Source organism: Eumetopias jubatus, unplaced genomic scaffold (assembly GCF_037043125.1).
Source record: "Eumetopias jubatus isolate StellerSeaLion01/CBP00866 unplaced genomic scaffold, mEumJub1_p1.0 scaffold_10, whole genome shotgun sequence".
Lineage (NCBI taxonomy): Eukaryota > Metazoa > Chordata > Mammalia > Carnivora > Otariidae > Eumetopias > Eumetopias jubatus.
In genome coordinates, this window is record NW_028274816.1 from 58184776 (window position 1) to 58205590 (window position 20815).

Below are 20815 nucleotides of genomic sequence, written 5' to 3' on the forward strand. Positions count from 1 at the left end.
CCCCTTGTTTACTTCGTGGTAAGGGGAGCAACACTGCGCTTGCGCACTCTCGCTGGCCCGCTCCACCTTCGCCATATGCGCCATGTGACTTACACCTCGTGGTTCAAGTTCCACCACCCCATGCTGAAAGATGGTTACATCCACTCCCGTTCTAGAACAGGCAAGGGCGCTACCACTGTCCAGGCTTGAGGGGAGTCTCCTATCCGGATGTGACAGCACGATGACCCGGAAAGGGAGAGGGCCGGAGGAGTGGGACCTTGGCCGCGGCTATGGAGGGAGCCGGTTACAGGGTAAGCACTGAAAACGCGTTCTCTCCTTTATGTGGATGCGAAGCGACGCCCTCCGGTGGTCTGCTTCGCCCCAACGCTCTGCAGGGGCTCTGGGAGCCCGGCTGAGCCTTAGCGAACACACCGTTCCTTTATAAATGCGCTGTCACCCTCCCTTCCACTGCCCTAGGGAAGACCCTTACCTTTTAGCCCCGCCCCCTGGGCGTCTGGGCCGCCCCTTTGGGCCCCGCCCCCTGGGTGTCTTCCTGCGCTTGGGTCCCGCCCCTCACTGGTTCCTGTGCCCAGGTGGTGTTTGAGAAGGGTGGCGTGTACCTGCACACCAGTGCTAAGAAGCACCAAGACCCGGACTCACTCATCGCTGGCGTCATCCGCGTTGTGGAGAAGGTGGGCCGGGAGGGAGCAGGGCTCGGGCAGGCCCAGAGCGGGGTGGAGGCGGCATCTGTAGGCTATGGTCTGGAGGTCACGATGGGATGGTAGGAAGGCAGGGGGTGCGGACTGGAGCCAGAGAGGGGGCTTTGTGAACCTGAGGGTCCAGACGGGGAAGAAGTTTGGAAATACGGCCTGGGGGAACTGGGGGGGGGGTCCCTCTGATCCCTCTTTTTTTTCTCAGGACAGTGATGTTGTCCTGCAATGGGTTCCTGTAGAGGAGGCAGGAGATTCTACGCAAATTCTCTTTTCCAAGAAGGTAGGCTTTCCTCCCCTTCTCCTTTCTCCACTTGTTTTTTTCCAGGTTTGGGCAGTAGAAGACATTTGAAGGACCTGGGTGCAATCTCAGACGTACTCTCGGAGCATGTGTGATCCTGGTTGGGATCTAGGCTCTCCTTGCTCCTTGGTTTCCTTCTCTCTGTGAAATGGGGCTGAAGATGCCCATTCAGAAGAAAGAAGTCACCGTGAGATTCATAACTATGGGGACAGCGGTCTCCTCATCCCCTTTTGTCTTTGGGAGAGCCCTGCGAGGGTTCAGAGGCAAGAGGACAGCACAGACCATGGATTCAGGTTCCACGGGCTCTCAGTCCACACGAACTTGAAGGGGTATGGCATTTTCCCGGGGGCAGAAAGTACACTTTCTGGTACTCCTTTCTACTCCGGGTACCAGGCCCTGTGCTGGGACCTGGAGATGAGTTTGACCCTGACCCTGCCTCAGTCTTCACCCCCATTCTATTTTGGGAAACTGAGGCACAATGATTGGAAGCCCCTTTTGCAAGGTCAGAAAGCTAGAAGGTGTTGGAACTTGGGTTTGAACCCAGACTCTCTGGCTCCAGGGGCCTGCCCCTTTCTGGAGGGAGCAGACATTTGCACTGAACTCGAAGGATGAGAAGGGGGCAAGAAAGTACTTCGGGAATGGCAGGAGGAAGATCGTTTCAGGATACAGGAAGAAATGGGATATCTCTGGAGAGGGGTTTCCTGGGAATGTGGTTGGGCCTGCAATGCCTGACTGAGAAGCTTGGACTGTGTTCTAGGGGCCCCCGGGGAAACCATGGGAGAAGGGTGTGGGTGTAGAAAGCTCCCTTGGGAAACCATGCGGGAGATGGGCAGAAGGTCTGAATGGAGGGAGGTTATAGGCTGGGAGGTCAGGGAGAAGATTAGAATGATGGGCCAGGGGGAGAGAAGGAAGCCTCACTTGGGGCAGTGGGGCTTTGAATAACCTGGTGGGGGTAACAAATGGAGATTCCAGAATTCTGCTGAGTAACCTGGCTTCCCAGGGTTGAGGAAGAAGCAGCCAGCATTCTGCATTTTTCGTCAGCCTCACAGGCCGGCCGAGTACCTTTCTTGAAAATGTGGCCGTCCTCCTCGGCACTCTTATTTTTGACTAACAGAAACCCACTGAAACAGGCTTCAGCGGAAAAGGCACGCAGGATACGCTTAGCTCCAAGGAACGCAAAATCTGGCTGACGACAGGTTAAGCAGACAAATGTATTTCTTCCCTTTCGCAAGACACTCAAAAGAGGTATGGGGCTGCTGGCCTTGGTTGGCAACATCAGGGCCTAGATCCCTGAGACCCTCCTGTGCGTGCCCTGGTCGCCTTTAGATGCCTCCTTCAGCTGCAACCCCTGCATCTTCCTTTTAAGGCAGGAAGACGGGGGCAAGCAGGGTGGCAGTCACACATCTGTTCTGCTTATCAGGAAAAGCAAGACATTTCCCAAAAACTCTGGATCAGCTAGGAGTTATTTTTGGCCGTGGGGAATAGAAACAGAAGTGAAAGAAACTCCTACGTTTCCCATCAAAAAAGTCCAGAAGTCAGCCCACAGGTCCACGTGTCATCACCAACCCGGCATTCTTCCATCTTTGCTCTGCCATCCTCGGCATGTGGCAGCCATCCTTGGCATGTGGCAGCCATCCTCATGGTTGCCTTGAGGTCCAAAAAGGCTGCTGGAGCTCCAGCTTTTTTGGACTGGTTTTGCTCACTTTATATGTGTGCTGCAGGTTAGCCAAGGAGCTTTGTTCGTTGTGATTGCTCAGAGAAGCATGCTGCTAGAGCAGCTGCTGTTCCTTGTGGCAGAGAGCAAGAGCCTGGCGATTAAACAGTCCATCCTGGAAGGGATATGTCCCAGCCCCTTGGTCAGAACTAGTTGCATGACTCCAGCCAGCCAGTAGAACTCAGTGATCTGCGATCCTGCCACGTGCCCAAGAGGCAGAGGGCTGCAAACGTTGGCGGAAGGCAATAGTGGTTCTCCTTATGTAAACATTGGTGAAACGTCACATTCACCTCACAAGACACGGAGGGCAGGGATGGCTTTGCCAGGGCTGGTGCAGCAGCCTCACGGACAGGTGTCTCTGTGACTCCTTTCGTGGCCCTAGTTGGCTGCCAAAGCTGCAGACACCATGTTCTCCCTCAGCAGCTCCCAAAGACTGGCCTGAATAGGGTGGTGTTCACCCCTGGAGGTGCCTTTTGTATCAGGAATTTCCCTTCTTTTAAACTCCTCACAGATGGCATCTCGGCTCCCGCTGGCCAGAGGGAGCCGAGATGGGATTGGGGCCTGAGGCCACTCGGAACCACAGGGAAGGCTGAGAAAGCAAATGGGAGGTTTTAGCTTCTGTTGTGGGAGGGGCTCTGTCTGCCTGGAAGGAGCAGCAGAAACGGCTTTCGGGTAGACCAACCATCTGGGTCCTTCCAACAAGGTCCCCTCGTGCAGGGTTTCGTTGTGGGAGTCACGGGACATTCTGGTTACTTTAAGCAGGAAGGGATTAAAGGCAGACAAGTAGAGGCTTGGAGAGTTTGTACAAGGGCTAGCGGAACAGGACTGACCCTGCAGAACTGACCTGCCAGGGGAGCTGCCACCACCTCCAAAATGAGGACAGTGGGGAGAGATCATCGTGGGACCTGTGGACACCCAAGAACACTACACCTGAGCTGCCACCCAAGGGCAGGAAGCCACTCGGCCCTCACCAAGCTAGTGACTGGGCGCTGGGAGACTGAGCCGGCCTCCACCACTACCCTAGTCACCTCTCTGTGTGTGGGAAAACAGGAGTCTCCAACGTCAGCCCCGCAGCCCCGAGCGGCAGGAAGTTGCCCCTGCCTCTTTCCTGCTTTCTGCTGTCTTCCGTCAGGTGTCCTGACCTATAGCTGCAAAGGAGTCTGGGAAATGTAGTTTTCGCATTCCCGCATTTGCCTGACTGGAAGGCACACACTAGCCTGTGAAAGAGATTTCCAGCCTCTGCAGCACTCATGTACTTTGTCCCTTCCCTGTCCTTCCCCCATGGCCTGTGGCCAGCACTATCGGCTGTGACTGCACTGCCGTCTGCCTCAGTTTCCCTCTTTGTTCACTGGGGCTGCCTTCCAGGGCAGCCTCACAGCTTGGATCTGGAAACCCTGAATCTACAGCCCCTCTCTCTCTTCTTTCCTCTCTTCTCCCAAGGATGTCAGTGGGGGTGACTCCTGCACCTCTGAGGAGGAACCGACCTTTGACCCTGGCTATGAACCCGACTGGGCTGTCATCAGCACCGTGCGGCCACAGTCCCGCCATTCAGAGCCCACTAGAGGTAGGCTGAGCCGGTGCCCCTGAGGAACAGGTGGAGACATGTCTTACCCTCAGTGGTCATGGCTCCACAGGCTTTGCTTGCCACGGTCAGGATGGCTGTCCATCGCTGGCCTCCAGTCTCAGGAGAGTGGATCGGGGTGCAGCACTGTCCCCAGCCCAGGTCCAGCCTGGCAGGGTCTCCAGGGTTTGCCACCTTGCTCATCTCACCGGGCTCCTGGATTGGTTGTGGGCACCTCCACATGGTTCCTGCCTGTGAAGGTGTCCAGGCTGTGGGGGTGACCGTGCAGGGTGAGAGGGTGATTTGGACTGTCCTGGAGTCCTACAGGGTGCTGCGGGCACCAGAGGGGGCATCCGGCCCCTCTGGGGTGTGGAGAAGCCTTCCAGGAGGAGGTGATGCCAGCCCCTGGCTCTGGGGGACACCTGGGAGTTTCCTCTCCCACAGAGAGAGCAGCTGTGCAAGGCCAGAGGCACAGGGCCCTGAGTAATGTGTTTAGGATACTCGAGTATGGGGTCTGGAGTGAAGAAAGGGCTGGAGATGAGATACGCAGGGGGCAGGAGATAGACCTGAGGGGGCTGCCACCAGGTTGAGGAACATGGTCTTCACTCTGAGGGCCACAGGGAGCCAAAGGAGATTTTAGAGCAAGTCAGTTGTGTTTCCAAGGGGATGTGAGGAGACCCAGGGCTCCCAGACGGCTTTCAGCGGATATCTGTGCTGCCTGTGACTCCCCACACCTCCCAACACGGTGCTGTTCCCTAGGTGCAGAGCCCAGTTCCCCCCGGGGCTCCTGGGCCTTCTCAGTGAGTCTCGGGGAGCTCAAGTCCATCCGCCGGTCCAAGCCGGGCCTCAGCTGGGCCTATCTGGTCCTGGTGACCCAGGCCGGAGGCTCCTTGCCCGCCCTCCACTTTCACCGAGGGGGGACCCGCGCCCTTCTCCGTGTCCTCAGCCGCTACCTGCTCTTGGCCAGGTGAGCCATTTCCCAGCACCGGGCCTTTGTGGCAGGTCCTGGCCCCCTGCGGCTGCAACCTGGCCCCTCAGGGCTGTGAAACAAACGGACTGATGTAAAGGCAGAAGAAGGGGGTGCCTGGGTGGCTCAGTGGGTTAAGCGTCTGCCTTCAGCTCAGGTCATGATCCCGGGGTCCTAGGATCGAGCCCCATGTCAGGCTCCCTGCTCAGTGGAGAGCCTGCTTCTCTGTCTCTCCCTCTGCTGCTCCCTCTGCTTGTTCTGTCAAATGAATAAATAAAATCTTTTAAATAAATGTAGAATAAGGGAATCAGCTGGCATGTGTAACTGCAAAGCCAAGCGGTGGTTTGATTTCAGGCAGGACCTGGGTACCTAAACGTTAGGAAGAATTGCTCTTTTTCCCTTTGACTTGGTGTCGTTCTTTGGGGGTCCCTGCAGACATGGCCTAGCAGCCCCCATGACCAAAGCAGCTCCTTCCCCAACAGCATCCCAGAGCTGCCTCTCTCTGGCCTGTCCCTGAATCAGTCACCCTGGGAGGCGCAAGGCTCTCAGTGGCCAGCCCTGGGTTTTCTGTCCACCCCTGGGGTCCAGCTGTGGTCAGGCCCCTAGGTGAGGGATTCCCCAGGGGCAGTTGGACACTGAGGGAGGGAGGACGTGGGGCCCTCTGCCTGGGTGTCACCACATGGCCCCCCTCCCCAGCTCCCCGCAGGACTCCCGCCTCTACCTTGTCTTCCCCCACGACTCCTCAGCCCTCTCCAGCTCCTTCCACCACCTCCAGCTCTTTGACCAGGACAGCTCCAACGTAGTGTCTGTGAGTGTCCCAGTGCCCAGCCTGGCCCCTGTGGGCAGGGAGGGGTGGACTGTAGTGGCGAGGCAGGATGGGGTGGGGCTGTGACCTTCCCCTTGACCCTGTCCACAGCGCTTTCTCCAGGACCCCTACTCCACCACCTTCAGCAGCTTCTCCCGTGTGACCAACTTCTTCCGGGGAGCCCTGCAGCCCCACCCAGAGGGGGCCTCCCCTGATCTTCCTCCACCGCCTGATGATGAGCCAGAACCTGGGTTTGAGGTCATTTCCTGTGTGAGTATCAGGTGGACCCTCTGCTATCTTCTGGCTGTCACCTGGGCAGGTGACTGTAATTCCCTGGGCCTCCTTTTTTCCTGTAATGGAGATGACACAGCACCCTAATCATCAGATCACATGAGGAGTGACTTCAAGGAGAGTACTTGGAGCCTGTGTACCTATTGCCTGTTACTATGGGGGTGGGGGGGTTCTTCCTGACACGGAGGTGACTTTGGCACTGAGCCAGGGAAGGGGATGCTTCCCACCCTGCACGTTAACTGTCCGTGGAGCTGACAAGCACTCTGAGCTAACTTGAAGGTGGCCTAGGACAGGGCCGGGGAGGATGTGGGAGGCCCTGAACTCACCTGCCTTGTGTCACGCAGGTGGAGCTGGGGCCGCGGCCCGCTGTGGAGCGGGCACCTCCGGTCACAGAGGAGGAGTGGGCACACCATGTGGGCCCTGAGGGCCGCCTGCAACAGGTCCCCATGCTGAAGGCCCGCATCTTCTCAGGGGTAAGGTGCCGGGTGTGTGCTGTGGGGTGGGGGGACTGGGGTGGGGGGCCTCAGAGGCCCCTCTGAGCCGCTGGCCGCTCTCTCCCCCAGGGTCTGAGCCCTGGCCTGAGGCGCGAAGCTTGGAAGTTCCTCCTGGGATACCTCAGCTGGGAGGGCTCAGCCGAGGAGCACAAGGCCCATGTGCGCAAGAAAACGTGAGTGAGCGAAGCTCCGGCCGCCCGGTTCTGGCCTCCCAAGTCAAACTTGTCCCCTGTCCCAGCACGGTACCTGGCACATCACAGGTGCACAGATGGGCTCGCTCCCCAGGCGTGTGTCGTGAGCGCGCCACGTGCTGGGCAGCCGCGGTCACACACGGAGACCACAGTGAGCAGGCAGCCTCGTCTCCCGGGGGCGTCAGTTTTCGTTCCAGCAACATAATGTCGCAGCCGTCGTCACTGCGGTGGGCCTCCTTACCCCGGGGGGCCCACTTCTCATTCCTGGTACACATTGTGCCCCTGCTGCGTGTCCTGGTCCCCGCCCCGTGCCGTCTGTCCGGCGGGAATGACAGACTTCAAACAAAAGCCCACAGGGAGGTGCCTGGCTGGCTCAGTTAGTAGAGCGTGTGACTCTTGATTTTCGGGTCGTGAGTTCAAGCTCCACGTTGGGAGTAGAGATCACTTAAAAAAACAAAAAAAACTTTAAAGACAAGCTTACAAGAGTGTTGTGGGTCTTGAGAGATGTCAGAAAGGAGCAGCGTGGGGACTGTGGCAAGGATGAGTAGGTGGCCTGCTTTGGTGGCCTCAGGTTTCACCCCCACCCCCAGGGATGAGTACTTCCGAATGAAGCTGCAGTGGAAATCCGTGAGCCCCGAGCAGGAGCGAAGGAACTCACTGCTGCACGGTTACCGCAGCCTCGTTGGTAGGTTGCAGGGCCGGGGGGTGGGGTGGAGATGTGGCAAATAGCAGGGAGGGGACAGGCCCCTGCCTCCCCAGGAGTAGGGATGACGTTATCTGCAGTGGGGAGATGGGCAGGGAGCAGGGGTGGGAGTCGCCAGGGATGGGGCAGGGGGAGAGGGGGAGCAGGGGAAGGGAGCCAGACTCCTTGGGTTCAAATCTGCCATCTGTTTGCCATCAGATCTTGGCAAGTGATTTTTCCTCCCTGGGCCTCAGTTTCCCATCTGTGGATGGGTTAGTAACTGTCAGTTGCTGGGAGGCTGAGTGCCTCATGTGAGGGCGTTCCGGGCTGGTGTCTGGACCGACTCACACCTGCCTGGGGTCGGCCGAAGAGAGGAATGGGGGCTGGTGCCCGTGGCCAGGAGGGAGGGGCCCCCACAGCTTTCTGACTTTCGCATTCTGCGCCCTGTCTTCACAGAGAGAGACGTGAGCCGTACCGATCGGACCAACAAGTTCTATGAGGGTCCTGAGAACCCAGGGCTGGGCCTGCTGAACGACATCCTCCTCACCTACTGCATGTACCACTTTGACCTTGGTGCGACACCAGCCTGGGGAGGGGCTGGGGGCCAGGCCTTCCCTTGGGGGGTGACCGGGGGCCTGGGCTAAGCCCTAACCTCCTGTCCCCCCGCACCCCCAGGCTACGTCCAGGGCATGAGTGACCTTCTCTCCCCGATCCTCTACGTCATTCAGAACGAAGTGGACGCCTTCTGGTGTTTCTGTGGCTTCATGGAGCTCGTGGTGAGGCCCACGGCAGGCGTGGGAGACAGGCCCCCTCAAAGGATGGGGGTCTGGTTCCTCACGTGGCCCTGCCTCCCGCAGCACGGGAACTTCGAGGAGAGTCAGGAGACAATGAAGCGGCAGCTCGGACAACTCCTGCTGCTCCTGAGGGTGCTGGACCCGCCGCTCTGCGACTTCCTGGGTGAGTGTCTCCGCGGGCGGGCGAGGTAGGGTGGGGCCACGAGCCCCGCCACAGAGTCTCTGGAAGTGGCCGCTGACGGTGTCCAGGACGTTGGGTTCTGATCCAGACAAGGGAAACATCCCTGCAAAAGCCGGAACTCAAAATTTACACGTAAAAGCAGGATTGTGGTTTGGAGTGAAACCTCAGCGAGCGTAGCTGTGAGCGCACGCCTGCGCACCCTGCCCGCCCCACAAACTGGCTCCTTCAGGCCCCCCTCAACCCCGTACTTGGCAGATTGAGGGGCCTGGGGCCTGGGCGTGCCACTTCCAGGGGCGCTTGGACATAAGCCACCCGGCTGACGATGTGGCTGTCTGAAGTATGTACAAGAATAAATTTAACCTGATCTGCAGGACATTGCAGTCATTTGCAATGTTTCATCATGTTGAATATCATCTGGATAATTTCTTTAGGCTAAATTCCAAGAAGTGGTGTTGATTGTATCTGGGGTAGTAGATCTTTTTACAGCTTTTTGAAATGTTTGTTCCCAACATTGCTTTCCTGGAAATTCTTACCAGCTTATGTTTCTGCTAGCCGAGTCCGTGAGTGTCCATTTTCACACCTCCTCATGCCTCCACCAGCATTGGGTATTGAGAGATTTTATTTTTTCCCCGAGTGTCCAGCATCCCTTCTATGTGACGGTGGGACACGGGATTAGCTCACTTCATCTGGAATCTGGAAGGCAGGATGGGAAGGGTTCCTGTTGACAGAGAGCATTCCTGGCTCAGCTCTGAAGCCTTCTCATGCTGGGCATACGTTACTTGCCTAGACTGGTAGAGATTCTTACAGCCAGGATAACTTCTTAGAAGCTCAGTCTGACCAGCCTGCACGCTATGAATTAGGATGGGATTGGAATGGATTTTGAGCTTGTTCTTTGCTGAGCACCCCTCCCTCCCACCACTGTCTTCCTCCAGACTCCCAGGACTCTGGCTCTCTCTGCTTCTGCTTCCGGTGGCTGCTCATCTGGTTCAAGAGGGAATTCCCCTTCCCGGATGTCCTTCGGCTGTGGGAGGTGGGCCTGCCAGTTTGGGTGGGAGGGCAGAGAGGAAAGAGAAATCAGCCAGCTGTCCTGGGCTGGGAGGTTGGTGGGAAGCGGGCAGGGCATAGGGCAGAGCTGGGTGGGACTTCCGGCGGAAGCTAGGCCATGACTCCTCGCTCCGGCTCTCCCAGGTGCTGTGGACAGGGCTCCCTGGCCCCAATCTGCACCTTTTGGTGGCCTGTGCCATTCTGGATATGGAGCGTGACACTCTCATGCTTTCTGGCTTCGGCTCCAATGAGATCCTCAAGGTGAGGCCCTGGCTCCTTCCCAGTCCTCGCCCGTCCCTGCCCATCCTGTCCTCTGTAATCGGACACATCAGCTGCGGTGTGAACGCCATAGGGGGGGACCTGCCCCTTCCCCAGTACATTAATGCGAGGCAGGGCCATAGTGGGGAGCTCAGTGTCCTTTCCCTTCGTTGTATCCTGCCTGTGGCGAGCCACCAGAGAGGGCATGACATCCCCTCCCCTCCCAGCCCGGGCTCCACCCAGTCTGTCTTTCCTCCATTGTATCCTCAGCACGAGGCACAGAGTGGGCGCTCGGGCGGTGGTGGTTGAGTGCTGGCAGGCAGGCAGGCCTGACCAACCCCCTCCCACAGCACATCAACGAGCTGACCATGAAGCTGAGCGTGGAGGACGTGCTGACGCGGGCTGAGGCCCTCTACCGGCAGCTGACCGCCTGCCCGGTGAGTCCCCGACCTCTCCCAACAGCCTTCCCCACCCAACCCCTCCACCTCCGGGAGGGAAACCGCTGACTTTTCGCCTCAACCCCACACCCCTCCAGGAGCTGCCCCACAACGTGCAGGAGGTCTTGGGTCTGGTGCCCCCCGCAGAGCCCCGAAGTCCCTCACCCCCTACCTCTCCACTGCCTCTCTCACCCACCCGGGCCCCACCGGCCCCACCGCCCCCCGAGGACACAGCCCCGCAGCCGGACAGCAGCCTGGAGATCCTGCCAGAGGAGGAGGAGGAGGAAGAGGAAAGCGCAGAGTCCTAACCCCCCCCCCCACCCCCGGGCCGGTGGGCCCGCCCAGCACAGGCACTTTATCGGGCTCCCAGAGGCTGGGGAGGAAGGGTGTGGACAGGGCGGGCCTTCCCGCCGTGCCTCCCGTGCCCTCCCAATGAGCTGATTTCCTTAAATGGGCACTTATCGTGTCCAGTTGTCCTCGTGTAGGTGGTGGAAGGAGGCTGCCACCTTGGCATGGACCCGGGTGGCTCGGGGGTGGTGGCTCGGGGTCCCTTCTGGCCAAGCTGCAGAGCCGACATCTGACCACGTGGTCCTGATCCCGCCAATGAGACGTAAGAAGAGGCCCCTTGTGGGCTCGTGGAGGTAGGGCTCTGTGCCCCGCCTGGATCTGGGGCTTTTGGAGGAGGATGGGGTGCGGGGACACATCCCGGACATAACCGAGATGGAAGGGCCTGCAGAGCTGTTCAGACGCTCTGGGGACTCTGCTTAACAGCTTCTTGTTATGTGAAAAAAAATAAACTCGTCTTTAACCTACTGTCCGTCGTGCTTTCTCTTACCCGCACCGGGACTCCATGTGTTTCGTGACGCCGGAGTGGACACTGAGATCACCATCCCCCAGTGGCGCAAAGCAGTGTCGGTCCCGTTCCCCTGCCCCCAGCGGAGCCCACCACCCAGGGAAGAGGAGGACAGCTTCTGGGGGCTCCAGAATAGGCGCAGCCGCTTCTACCGCTAAGGCTAATGGCTTTGCTCCACACAACGGAGGAAGCGACCGAACCCAGAGAGAGGGCAGGACCACACGGCTTTTTCTGAAAATACTTTTAATGCTCGGGGCTCTTGTGGGTGGTGTGCTGAGCGGTTATCCTTTGTGCAGCCGTGGAGGGGGTGGCATCACCCTCTTCGAACTCGCAGCGGCGAATGCTGGGCGCCAGGCGCACAACCCCATCCTCGGTGTCGCTGTTGACCCACATGGGCTCCTCTCGGCTGTTGATCAACACCGCCGCACGCAGCGCCGACTTGACAGCGGTCTCCACCCAGCCGTGCGGGTAGGCCGTGTGCTCACCCGCGAAGTAGATGCGGCCGAAGGGGACCGCCCAGTCGTAGTCCGGCCCCTCTTCCTTGTCTTCACGCCAGAGCAGCGGCGGCTGCACCACGAAGCCGCCCTGGCTATGCGGGTCCTCGGCCCAGCGTTTGACGATGCCGCTGCCGTCCCACAGCCGGTACACGGTGGGCCCGTGCAGCGCCGCCACGTCGTCGAGCGCCACGCGCATCGCGTCTTCCGGGCTCAGGCCGGCGAACGAGGCCGCCGCGTCCGACCACGTGTACGAGGCTAGCAGCAGCGCGCCCTCGCCAGGCGGCGGGTAGAATATCACGCGCGACGGGCGGTTGGTGCTCGAGTGGCCGCCCTCGATGTGCTCGTCGTGCCAGAAGGGCCGGCGGAAGCTCAGGAACACCTTGGTGGCCGGCACGTAGTGCAGAGCGCGCAGCGCCTCCTGCCGCCTGCGCGACAGCGGCGGCGAGAAGGTAATGCGCTGCAGCGCTGGCCCGCTCGCCGTCAGCAGCACCACGTCGGCGGTCATGGCCTTCAGACTCCGGGCCCTGCGCGAGCTGGCGATGTGCACGTGCACATCGTGCGTCCCCTGCGTTATCGCCACGACGGGCGCGTGCAGCAGCACCGGCCCGGACAGCGAGCTCAGCAGCGCGCGCGGCAGCAGGTCCCAGCCGCCCACGATGCGGCTGTACCTGCGGGCGGGGCGGGAGCGTGATGCCGGAGCTCGGGCACTGCCCCCTCCTCGTCGGCTCCTCCCCGCGGGCCCCATCCCGGCGCACTCCCGGGTCCGGGTTCTAGTTTTCGCCTGCCGGGTCCCTTCTTGTCCGCCCCTTCTCGCAGGTCCCGCCCACTCCCTTACAGGCCCCCTGTCACCTGCTGGCTCCCCGCTGACCCCGCCCACTCGTCTACGCGGGCCGTCGCCAGTCCCCGACGTCCCCCGAGGACCAGGGAGCAGACAAGTGTCTGACCCGGGCACCAACCCTCTTCTCCTCTGGGCCACGCCTTTCTCCGGGAACCTTTCTTACCCAGTTCCGCCCGAGGACCTGGGATGAGGAGGCCAGTGTGGCCAGACACGGGCGCCCCTTCTCATCTTCCCATCAGCCTGGCCTCACCCAACGCCGACGGCCCCGCCCACCCGGGTACTCAAGCGCGGGGGGCCCTCGTCGGCCCCGCCCCTGCCAGATGGCCCCGCCCCTCACCGGAGCCGGTCGCTGAGGCAGCTGTGGGCCCTTAGGGCCTCGGCGAAGCTGAGATAGAAGAAGCCGTCCTTGGACATCACGTCTCCCAGGAGCCGCACGGCCGGCTGGCTCAGGTTCCCCTCCCCGAGGAGGTATTCCTGCAGGACCGGCGCACGCCCGGGTCAGGACCCAAGCCAGCTGCACCTGCCTGTTCTGTCCCCACCCCCACGGGGGTCCCTCCCAGGCTGAGCCTCTTGCTTCCGTGACATGACCGTGAGCTTAGTACGGTTCTCTGAAGCTTGGCGATCCAGTTCCCCCTTTTGTGACAGATGAGGGAAGCAAGCCCAGAGAGGGAGCCGTGTTCTGCCCCGGGGTGAGGCAGGGGGTCCACGGCAGGCCTGGAGTCCAGAATTTCCGCCTTCAGACTCCAGGGCTACTGCCCTACGGGCACCCTCCTTGTTCAGTTTTCTCAGCGACGCTGAGGCCCCCACTCACCAGGAGCGTGTGCCTTTCAAACTTCTTCATTGCCTTTCTGCAGCCCAGTGTCTTGAGATCTTTGAGGGCCTGTGGTGGAACAAGGGGACAACACTGAGCTCCAGGGGCAGGACTGCAGAGGCCAGACTTGGAGTGCAGAGCTGGGGTCTCCCCCTGAACCTGCTCATGGCCAGCCATTTGCCACTCTTGTTCAAGCCGCCAGGCCTTTGCCCATGCTGTGCCCTCAGCCTTGCCCTCCACTGCAATTCACTGTCGCCACTCTGTAAAGTCTCCCCAAGTCGTTACGGCCTCTCCTGCCCCAGCCTCAGCCCACCCTGACAGTGTCACGCTCATCCCCACTGGGCATGGTTTGGTCTGCATCTGTCCTAGCCTGCGAGTCAATGCTGTATCCTGCTGGTGCTTAGTGACTGTCACCTGGATCCCTGTGGGCACAGACAGAACTGGTTCCTCCCCTGCCCAAAGCCCTACCATGGCTCCCCAGTGCCTGGAGCCCCAGAGTTGCACCCTCAGCCAGCCCCTCGGTCATCATCTCTTAGGGAAGCTCCACTTCTGCAGCACTATGTACAGTGCCCAGCGCCCCCCCCATCTGCACTGGTTCCCCTGCTTCATCTCTGCCTGAAACACAAGTAGCCACCCTTTACTGTGCTAGTCAAGTCCCCTCCCTTCCTGACAGCCCCGTCTCACTTTAGCCCTCTTCGCTGTCCACCTGGCTTCTCCCTTGAGGCCAGGGAACTCCCCAAAGGATGTGCCCCTTCACTCACTCACTTGTCATTCACCTCGAGTCTCCCTAGGCTCCCTGAACTGGACAGTCCCAGAGGGGAAATAAACAATTAGGAGCTCCCAGAGGAGGTCAAGGCCTGCTCCTCCCTGAGGGCACCAAGGAAGGCTTCCTGGAGGAGGGGACATTGGAGCTGGTTCTTGGGGATGAGCAGGGTTCTCTGGGTGGTAAAGGGAAAAAGCCTTTCAGCCAGGGCGGGAAGCAAGAGCAAGCAAGGGCGTGGATGAAGGATGGTGCAGGAGCACAGTGGGTACGAAGGAGTACAGAGCTGGGGTGTTAAGGCCACCATGAGGGCTTTGAGGGGTAACAAAAATTTCTTGGAGGAGAGAAGATGAGGCTGGGGGTGTGAGAGAGACCAGACCATTCAGGGCTTGAACCTGAGGCTAAGGCGCTGGGGAGCCATAGGGGGTTGTGAGCAGGGGAGGAGCAGGGTGAAAGTTCAGGGTAAAGGATGAAACCTGAGCTGGGGCAGCGGCTGTGGGGACTGAGAGGTGGGAACAGTGCAAGCGATCAGCGGACAGGAAGGATGGGGCAGGGGGGCACTGATGGTGGAAGGGAGAGGGAGGGAGCTAGGATGGCACCTGGGGGTCTGTCTGCCTGTCATTGCGGTGGGGGTGATGGGGCCATTATGAGAGGGGAGAACGTGGGAATATGAGTGGGGTTAGGGAACGATGCTGAGCTCAGTGGGAGCTGGCGGGTCCCGGGGTACGGCCGGGGGGCACAGACAGAAGTCTGGGTCTCCAAAGATGGATGGGGAAGACATCAGCCTGCAGGTCAGAGTTTAAGCCAAAGATGTAGAAGGTGAGGCTGTCCGGTGTGTGTGTGTGTGTGTGTGTGTGTGTGTGTGTGTGTGTGTGGTGTGTGTGTGTGTGTAAGACATCAGCCTGCAGGTCAGAGTGAAGGTGAGGCTGTCCGGTGTGTGTGTGTGTGTGTGTGTGTGTGTGTGTGTGTGTGTGTGTGTGTGTGTGTGGTGTGTGTGTGTAAGACATCAGCCTGCAGGTCAGAGTGAAGGTGAGGCTGTCCGGTGTGTGTGTGTGTGTGTGTGTGTGTGTGGTGTGTGTGTGTGTAAGACATCAGCCTGCAGGTCAGAGTGAAGGTGAGGCTGTCCGGTGTGTGTGTGTGTGTGTGTGTGTGTGTGTGTGTGTGTGTGGTGTGTGTGTGTGTAAGACATCAGCCTGCAGGTCAGAGTTGGTGTGTGTGTGTGTGTGTGTGTGTGTGTGTGTGTGTGTGTGTGTGTGTGTAAGACATCAGCCTGCAGGTCAGAGTTTAAGCCAAAGATGCAGAAGGTGAGGCTGTCCGGTGTGTATAGGGGATCAAAGACCAAAGGCTGATGGAGCTCTGGGGATGAGCAGCATTTATGGGAAACCACAGATGGAAGAGCCAGCGACAGCAGACTGCAGACGGAAGGAATGAAAGAGATAAGCAGCCAGGCACGGAGGAGGCTGGGCGGAGGGCAGAGTGAGGAGGGGAGTAGGGGACGGCTGCCTACCCGGTTGAGAGCCATCTGGTAGATTTCTTCGGGTGAATGGCCCTTCTCCCTGGGGTACAGTTTGTAGCCCAGCTTCTCAGGCATCTTCTCCACCACATAGTTCCGCAGCTTCAGGTTGTTCACTTCTATCCACGTGTTCTCATCGTACTGAGTGAATTTGGTCAGGTTGAGCCCCAGGCTCTTGCAGAGCTCGTGGAGGATCCTGAAGGAGTCAGAGAGGCCGGTGAGGATCAGGCAGGGCGTGTGTGTCTGCGTGTGTGTGGCCGGAGTGGGGGTCGGGGCCCCTCTCCGGGGGCTTGGGGACAGGCATGAGGCTGCAGTGGGGCTAGAGTCGGGGTCATGGGTGCCGGGGCCTGGGATGAAATGGGAACAAGGCTCGAGGCTGGAAGGCTGAAGGCGTAGCGGTTTGGGATTGTGTTTGGAGCGGGAGCTGGCTTTCACTGGGGCTGAAGTGGGACTGGGGACAGAGTCTGGGTTGGATGGGGGCTTGTCATGGGGAAGGGACAGGGTTGGGTTCTGGCGCTCTGGCTGGACCTGGACGTGGTGGGGCTGGAGCTGGGAGATCTTGAAGTTAGATCAGGACAGAAGGGGAGGTACAGCCTTGACGCAACTTGATTGGGGGCTTGGGTTTGGGGTCAGAGTTGAAGTTCAGCCTGGCACTGGAGTGGGGATGGAGTTGGGGATCTGGCTGAGTCTGAGCATAGCCATGGGACTGGGGGTAGCCTCGGTGCCCGCCTGGCTGCCTGGTCAGGCCTCACCTGTGAGAGCTGGGCATGCGCATGGCTCCCAGCTCCCCAATCCAGCCCGTCTTCCGGTCCCGGTAGGTGAAGATGCGGCCCCCGATCCTGTTGTCTGCCTCCAGGATGGTGACCTGAGGGATGGGGGGAGGACAGCAAGCAGGGCCCTTCAGCTCCTCCCACTGACCCCCCCCCATCCCCAGCCTCCCATCCCCATGGCAGCAGAGACCTCAACTAGAGAAGGACCCCCTTCTTTATGGACAAGTGAGAGGAGCTGGTAGAACAAATGTCATAGCAAACACATACAATATGACACTCTCCAGACTGCAGCAGGAAGATGGCAAGCCAGATTGCAAAGGGACTTCCCAGCCAGGAAAGTGGGGAGATTTCTTGCAGGCACAGAGGTCCTAGCCCAGCCCATTCTCATTTTTGGATTTCAGTGACAGAGGCAGTGGTTAGACCTCAGGGGGCACTTCTCCTTGAGTGGAATTTCCATCTCCACCAACACAAATTCCCCCCAGGAGGTTGGAGGACATTCAGAGGGAATTCCCTCAGGGCTGAGAGAGAGCAGGACAGGGAAATCAAAGGTCTCTCAGCCTCCCTCTGGGTTTCACTCCCCAGACCAAGCAGCAAAGCACATCTCTTCTCCCCACCTCCTACCAGCCCCTTAACTGGGATGTAGCCAGGCCCCTATACCCAGGACTCCCAGCCTGCAGCAGGAAAGACTCAAGGTAGACAACAAGCAGCACTTCTCACCTTGTGTCCCGCTTCACTGAGCACCTTGGCAGCTACCAGCCCAGCTGCACCAGCACCAACCACAATCACCCTCTGGGGCTTCGAGGTTCGATTGAGGCCCAAGGTCACAACCTTGAGCAGCACCTCGTAGTCAGGATCATGCATACATTTTTCAAAGGGATCCTGGCTGTGGGAGGTCTTCCAATCCAGGGAGGCCACCAGGCTGAGGAAGATGGAGACCAGGACGAGAAGGTACCGGGCTGGAGGGAGGAGGGACGGGGTCAGTGGGCAGGTCAGTAGGTATGTGTGGGGAGAAAATTGGGCTCCGTACCCCGTGTCCCCGTGGCCCCTTGCTTACTTACCCAAAGAGGCCATAACTCTCGGTGGGAGATGGTGTCTAGTTTGGAGGGGAGGCAAGGGTCACTGCGACAGGGGCCTGGCCGCCCCTATGGCCTCACCCCGCCATCTAGCCCATCTAGCCGTCTGTCTCCTGTTCTGTGCTTACCTGTCTGCCCTTCGGTACCCCTCCCTGCACTCCTTTCTCTTCTCTCTCCCCCTCTCCTCTGCCCTCCCTGTCCCCAAGTGTCTGTGTCTGGGGGTCCGAGTCTCTGCACCCTCCTCTCTACCTTGGCTCTCCGTGGACAGCAGCAGCACCTCTGTCCTCTGTCGCTCCCACTGGTCTGCCCTGTCCCCCCTCGCCTGTCTTTAAACTAGCCGAGCCCCGCCCTCCCCTCCCTCTGGGAAATCTGTAGGCAGGGAAATGAAACTACTTTCCGGGGTTGTAGGGTCAGGTGCTCGGAGTTTAGTTGAGGCTGGAGGGGGTGGGTGGTGGGGAAGGGGGTTGAGAGGAAGCAAATCGGTCTATTTTCTTCCTCTTGCCCCAAATAGTTCTGGGGCGGTTGGAAGGCCAGAAATAAACGCTCAGGTAACCACGCTAAGGGGCTCTGGTCTCGGGGTCCGTGTGTCTGCCCTTGGGGTGGCATGTTCCCTGTGACAGGCTCCGAGTCCTCCTCTGTGTCAGCTGTCACTGTGCCCTGAAGGGCCCTTGCTGGTCCCACTCCCCTCCTGCATGGCTGCTCTGAGCCTCAGTCTCTGAGGCCAGCCTGCCGCGGTCCTGAGCCTGGTGCCTGCCTCCATAGTTCTGGTCCGCAGCTGTCAAGTGGGGGCCGTTAAAATGTGGGGAGGATAGGGCACTGAGTCCAGGTCAGGCCCTGTGAACAAGCACCTGGGTCAATACTACAACTTGCCCCTTAGGAAATGCCCACTGCTACCACTGAGGGGGGTACTGGGAGGGGCTCAAGGAGTGACCCCCTGCTCCCCAGCCCTGCACAAGGAGCAGCCCAGGATGTGTGCTCATCCCTCCCATCCCTGCACTGAGATGCTCAGCTGTGGTGCTCAGCTTAGGCTAGGGTGCCAGGGGGCACCTCAGCCAAAAGCCGCAGGAGCCTCTGCCTCTTTGCCTCTGACCTTAGCCTTCACCACCCCTATAAATAGGGTATTTTTTCCTGAGGTCAGGCAGTGAGAAGAACAAGATGACCTGGTACCAAGGAGTCTCTCCACTCGTGGCAGTAAGGGTCCCTCGGCTTTTGGGGCTTTAGCCAAGGGCACATGTGGTAGGCCCCCTGAAGTGGGTGGAGGTAGAAGACACAACTTCGGAGATTTTTCTTGGGGTGGGGAAGAGGGCACCAGGCAGCTGGTGAGGAGTAAGGCCAGAGGCAGCAGGTCCTCTGCAGCAACAAGATGGGAAAATCCGAAAGTGTACATCAAAGAGGGATGTGGTTTGATGGAGGATGGGGGGCGGGAGGGAGGCATGAGTCAGAAAACATATGATGCGGGGGCCTGGGAGGAGCGGCCAAGAAGGAAACGCAATCTGCTGGACAGAGCCTTGAGCCTCGAGACCAAATGCCAAGAAAGCGAAGGGCACAAGTCAGCACAAACGGCAGAGACTGTCCCCAAGGTGAGGACCCACTAAGGTGGTCCTGGGCTCAGTGCTTTGCACTCACTGTGGGCCTCACAGCGTTGCACTTGGCAGAGGAGGGATCTGAGAGATGGAGAGGGGGCAGGCAGGGGGAGACCCCAGGACTTGCTCAAGGCCTCAGAGTGGGAAGGCCTTCCCCGGGCCGCCCCTGCCTGCTTCCTTCCCGGTGACGTGGGGCACCTGAGCACCACCATGCTTGACTCTACTCACAGTAGCTGCACAAGCACATGGCATGATCGCTCCTCTAACCCCAGGGATCTTGTTGGAGGGGAACCCGGCCCACCGAGGGCAAGGCTCATGCCCCAGGTCCCACAATGGGGAATGACAGAGCTGGGGGGTCCTGCTGGCCCCCGGCGAGAGGCCCATCTGTTCTACTTCCTCAAGGCAATGTCCACACGGAGAAAGCAAGCAGCCATACCATGGAAGCAGAAAGGGCTGGAGGCAGCAGAGCCATGAACTCCTGCAGTTGTCTAGGCAAGAGTGTTGGTCCCCCAAACAGCTTGGGGGGCCCTGCTGGGGTCCCTGAGCCGAACCCCTCATTTCTCTCCCACACAGGATTTCTGTTCAAAGCCCCCTGGCTCCAGCACACCCCTGGCTCGCCTCCTGGACTCTAAGGGAAATGCCAACCTCAAGGGGTCAGCAGGGCAGGGAGAGGGAGGTAGAGGAACCCAACTCATGAGGCGACCCAGTGTTGGGAGCCAAGAGCGCCTGAGAGTAGGGATCCTGTTAGGGCAGGGCTCCCTATGAAATGCCTACGGGTGCTGTTTACTACCACGTCCCAGATACTTCATACGTTTTACTTCATTTACTCCAGTAAATGATTCTGACAAGGTAGGCTTAGCTGTCCCCTTTCTACAGTGGAGAAAACTGAGGTCCAGAGAGGTCACCAGCTGAGAAGCGGCAGCACCTGTGTTGGATCCCAGCAGCCTGGCTCCAGGCCCATGTTCTGAAACACTTGTTCATCAGCAGCAAGCTCGGGCTCGTGAACTAGGGAGGGGGCCAGGCCAGGGTCTCTCTGCCTCATCACCGTTGACATCTGGGGCCATCTTTGTGGGGGTCATCCTGTGCGTTGTAAGATGTTAAACAGCCTCACTGGCCTTTACCCACTAGATGCCAGTAGCACTTGTCCCTCGAGCTGTGACCACCACAAATGTCTCCAGACATTGTCAGTCATTCCCAGGGGAAGGGGAGGCAAAATCACCCTAAGAACCACTGGGCTAGGCTCAGGTTGATGTTTAATGCAAGTCCCACAAGCAGCCAGCTATGGTCCAGGACACAGACCTGGGTACAGCTGGCAGGACAGGAAATACTGGGGCCACACAGTTGTGCGGGGGCCAGGGCTCGAGCTTTACCATATTATTCTCTCTGAGGCAGTTCAAAGACTGAGTGCTCACTACTAAAACTTTCACCGAGTCTCTGAGGGGGTAAGGCCTGCCCAGGGGATGCCCAGGGCCCCAGGTGGAAGTCAGGGGTCCAGACCTGGATCAGGGAGGGGCTCAGAGAGCAGAGGACAGACTTACCCTTGGCCCTTAATCTATGGCTCGACTCCTGGACAGAGTCCCCCTTCCCACAGAGCCCTCCTGCCCCCCTTCCCCTTTCCAGAACCCCTGGGCCCCATGGGGGGCACTCACAGCATGGCTGGCTCTGGGGGGCTCTTTCAGCACCCATGGCCTTTCTGGTTAGCCTGGGA

General features: G+C 59.3%; 2 protein-coding genes across 3 annotated transcripts; one reads left to right on the top strand and one right to left on the bottom strand.

Moving 5' to 3' along the window:
* The first annotated feature begins 77 nt into the window (after positions 1-77).
* TBC1D17 (TBC1 domain family member 17) lies at positions 78-11222 on the top strand. 2 transcript variants are annotated; one of them, XM_028091603.2, is made up of 17 exons: positions 78-290; positions 573-671; positions 898-972; positions 4145-4268; positions 5025-5232; positions 5929-6040; positions 6149-6307; positions 6673-6801; positions 6892-6995; positions 7604-7698; positions 8152-8268; positions 8371-8471; positions 8553-8652; positions 9603-9700; positions 9859-9975; positions 10323-10409; positions 10508-11222. In XM_028091603.2, the coding sequence occupies exons 1-17, from the start codon at positions 270-272 to the stop codon at positions 10715-10717; spliced, it is 1956 nt and encodes a 651-aa protein (XP_027947404.1). In that variant the 5' UTR covers positions 78-269; the 3' UTR covers positions 10718-11222. The 2 variants fall into 2 exon arrangements, with proteins under 2 accessions (XP_027947404.1, XP_087883861.1); XM_088027735.1 differs by lacking the exon at positions 10508-11222 and having other exon boundaries at positions 10243-10330.
* A 283-nt stretch (positions 11223-11505) lies between these two features.
* IL4I1 (interleukin 4 induced 1) lies at positions 11506-20815 on the bottom strand. The gene is made up of 7 exons (XM_028091597.2): positions 20757-20815; positions 17169-17407; positions 16434-16546; positions 15676-15877; positions 13409-13477; positions 12935-13071; positions 11506-12427 (listed from the first exon to the last, which is right to left on the bottom strand). Exons 1-7 carry the CDS (start codon positions 20791-20793, stop codon positions 11506-11508), a joined length of 1719 nt encoding a protein of 572 aa, XP_027947398.1. The 5' UTR covers positions 20794-20815.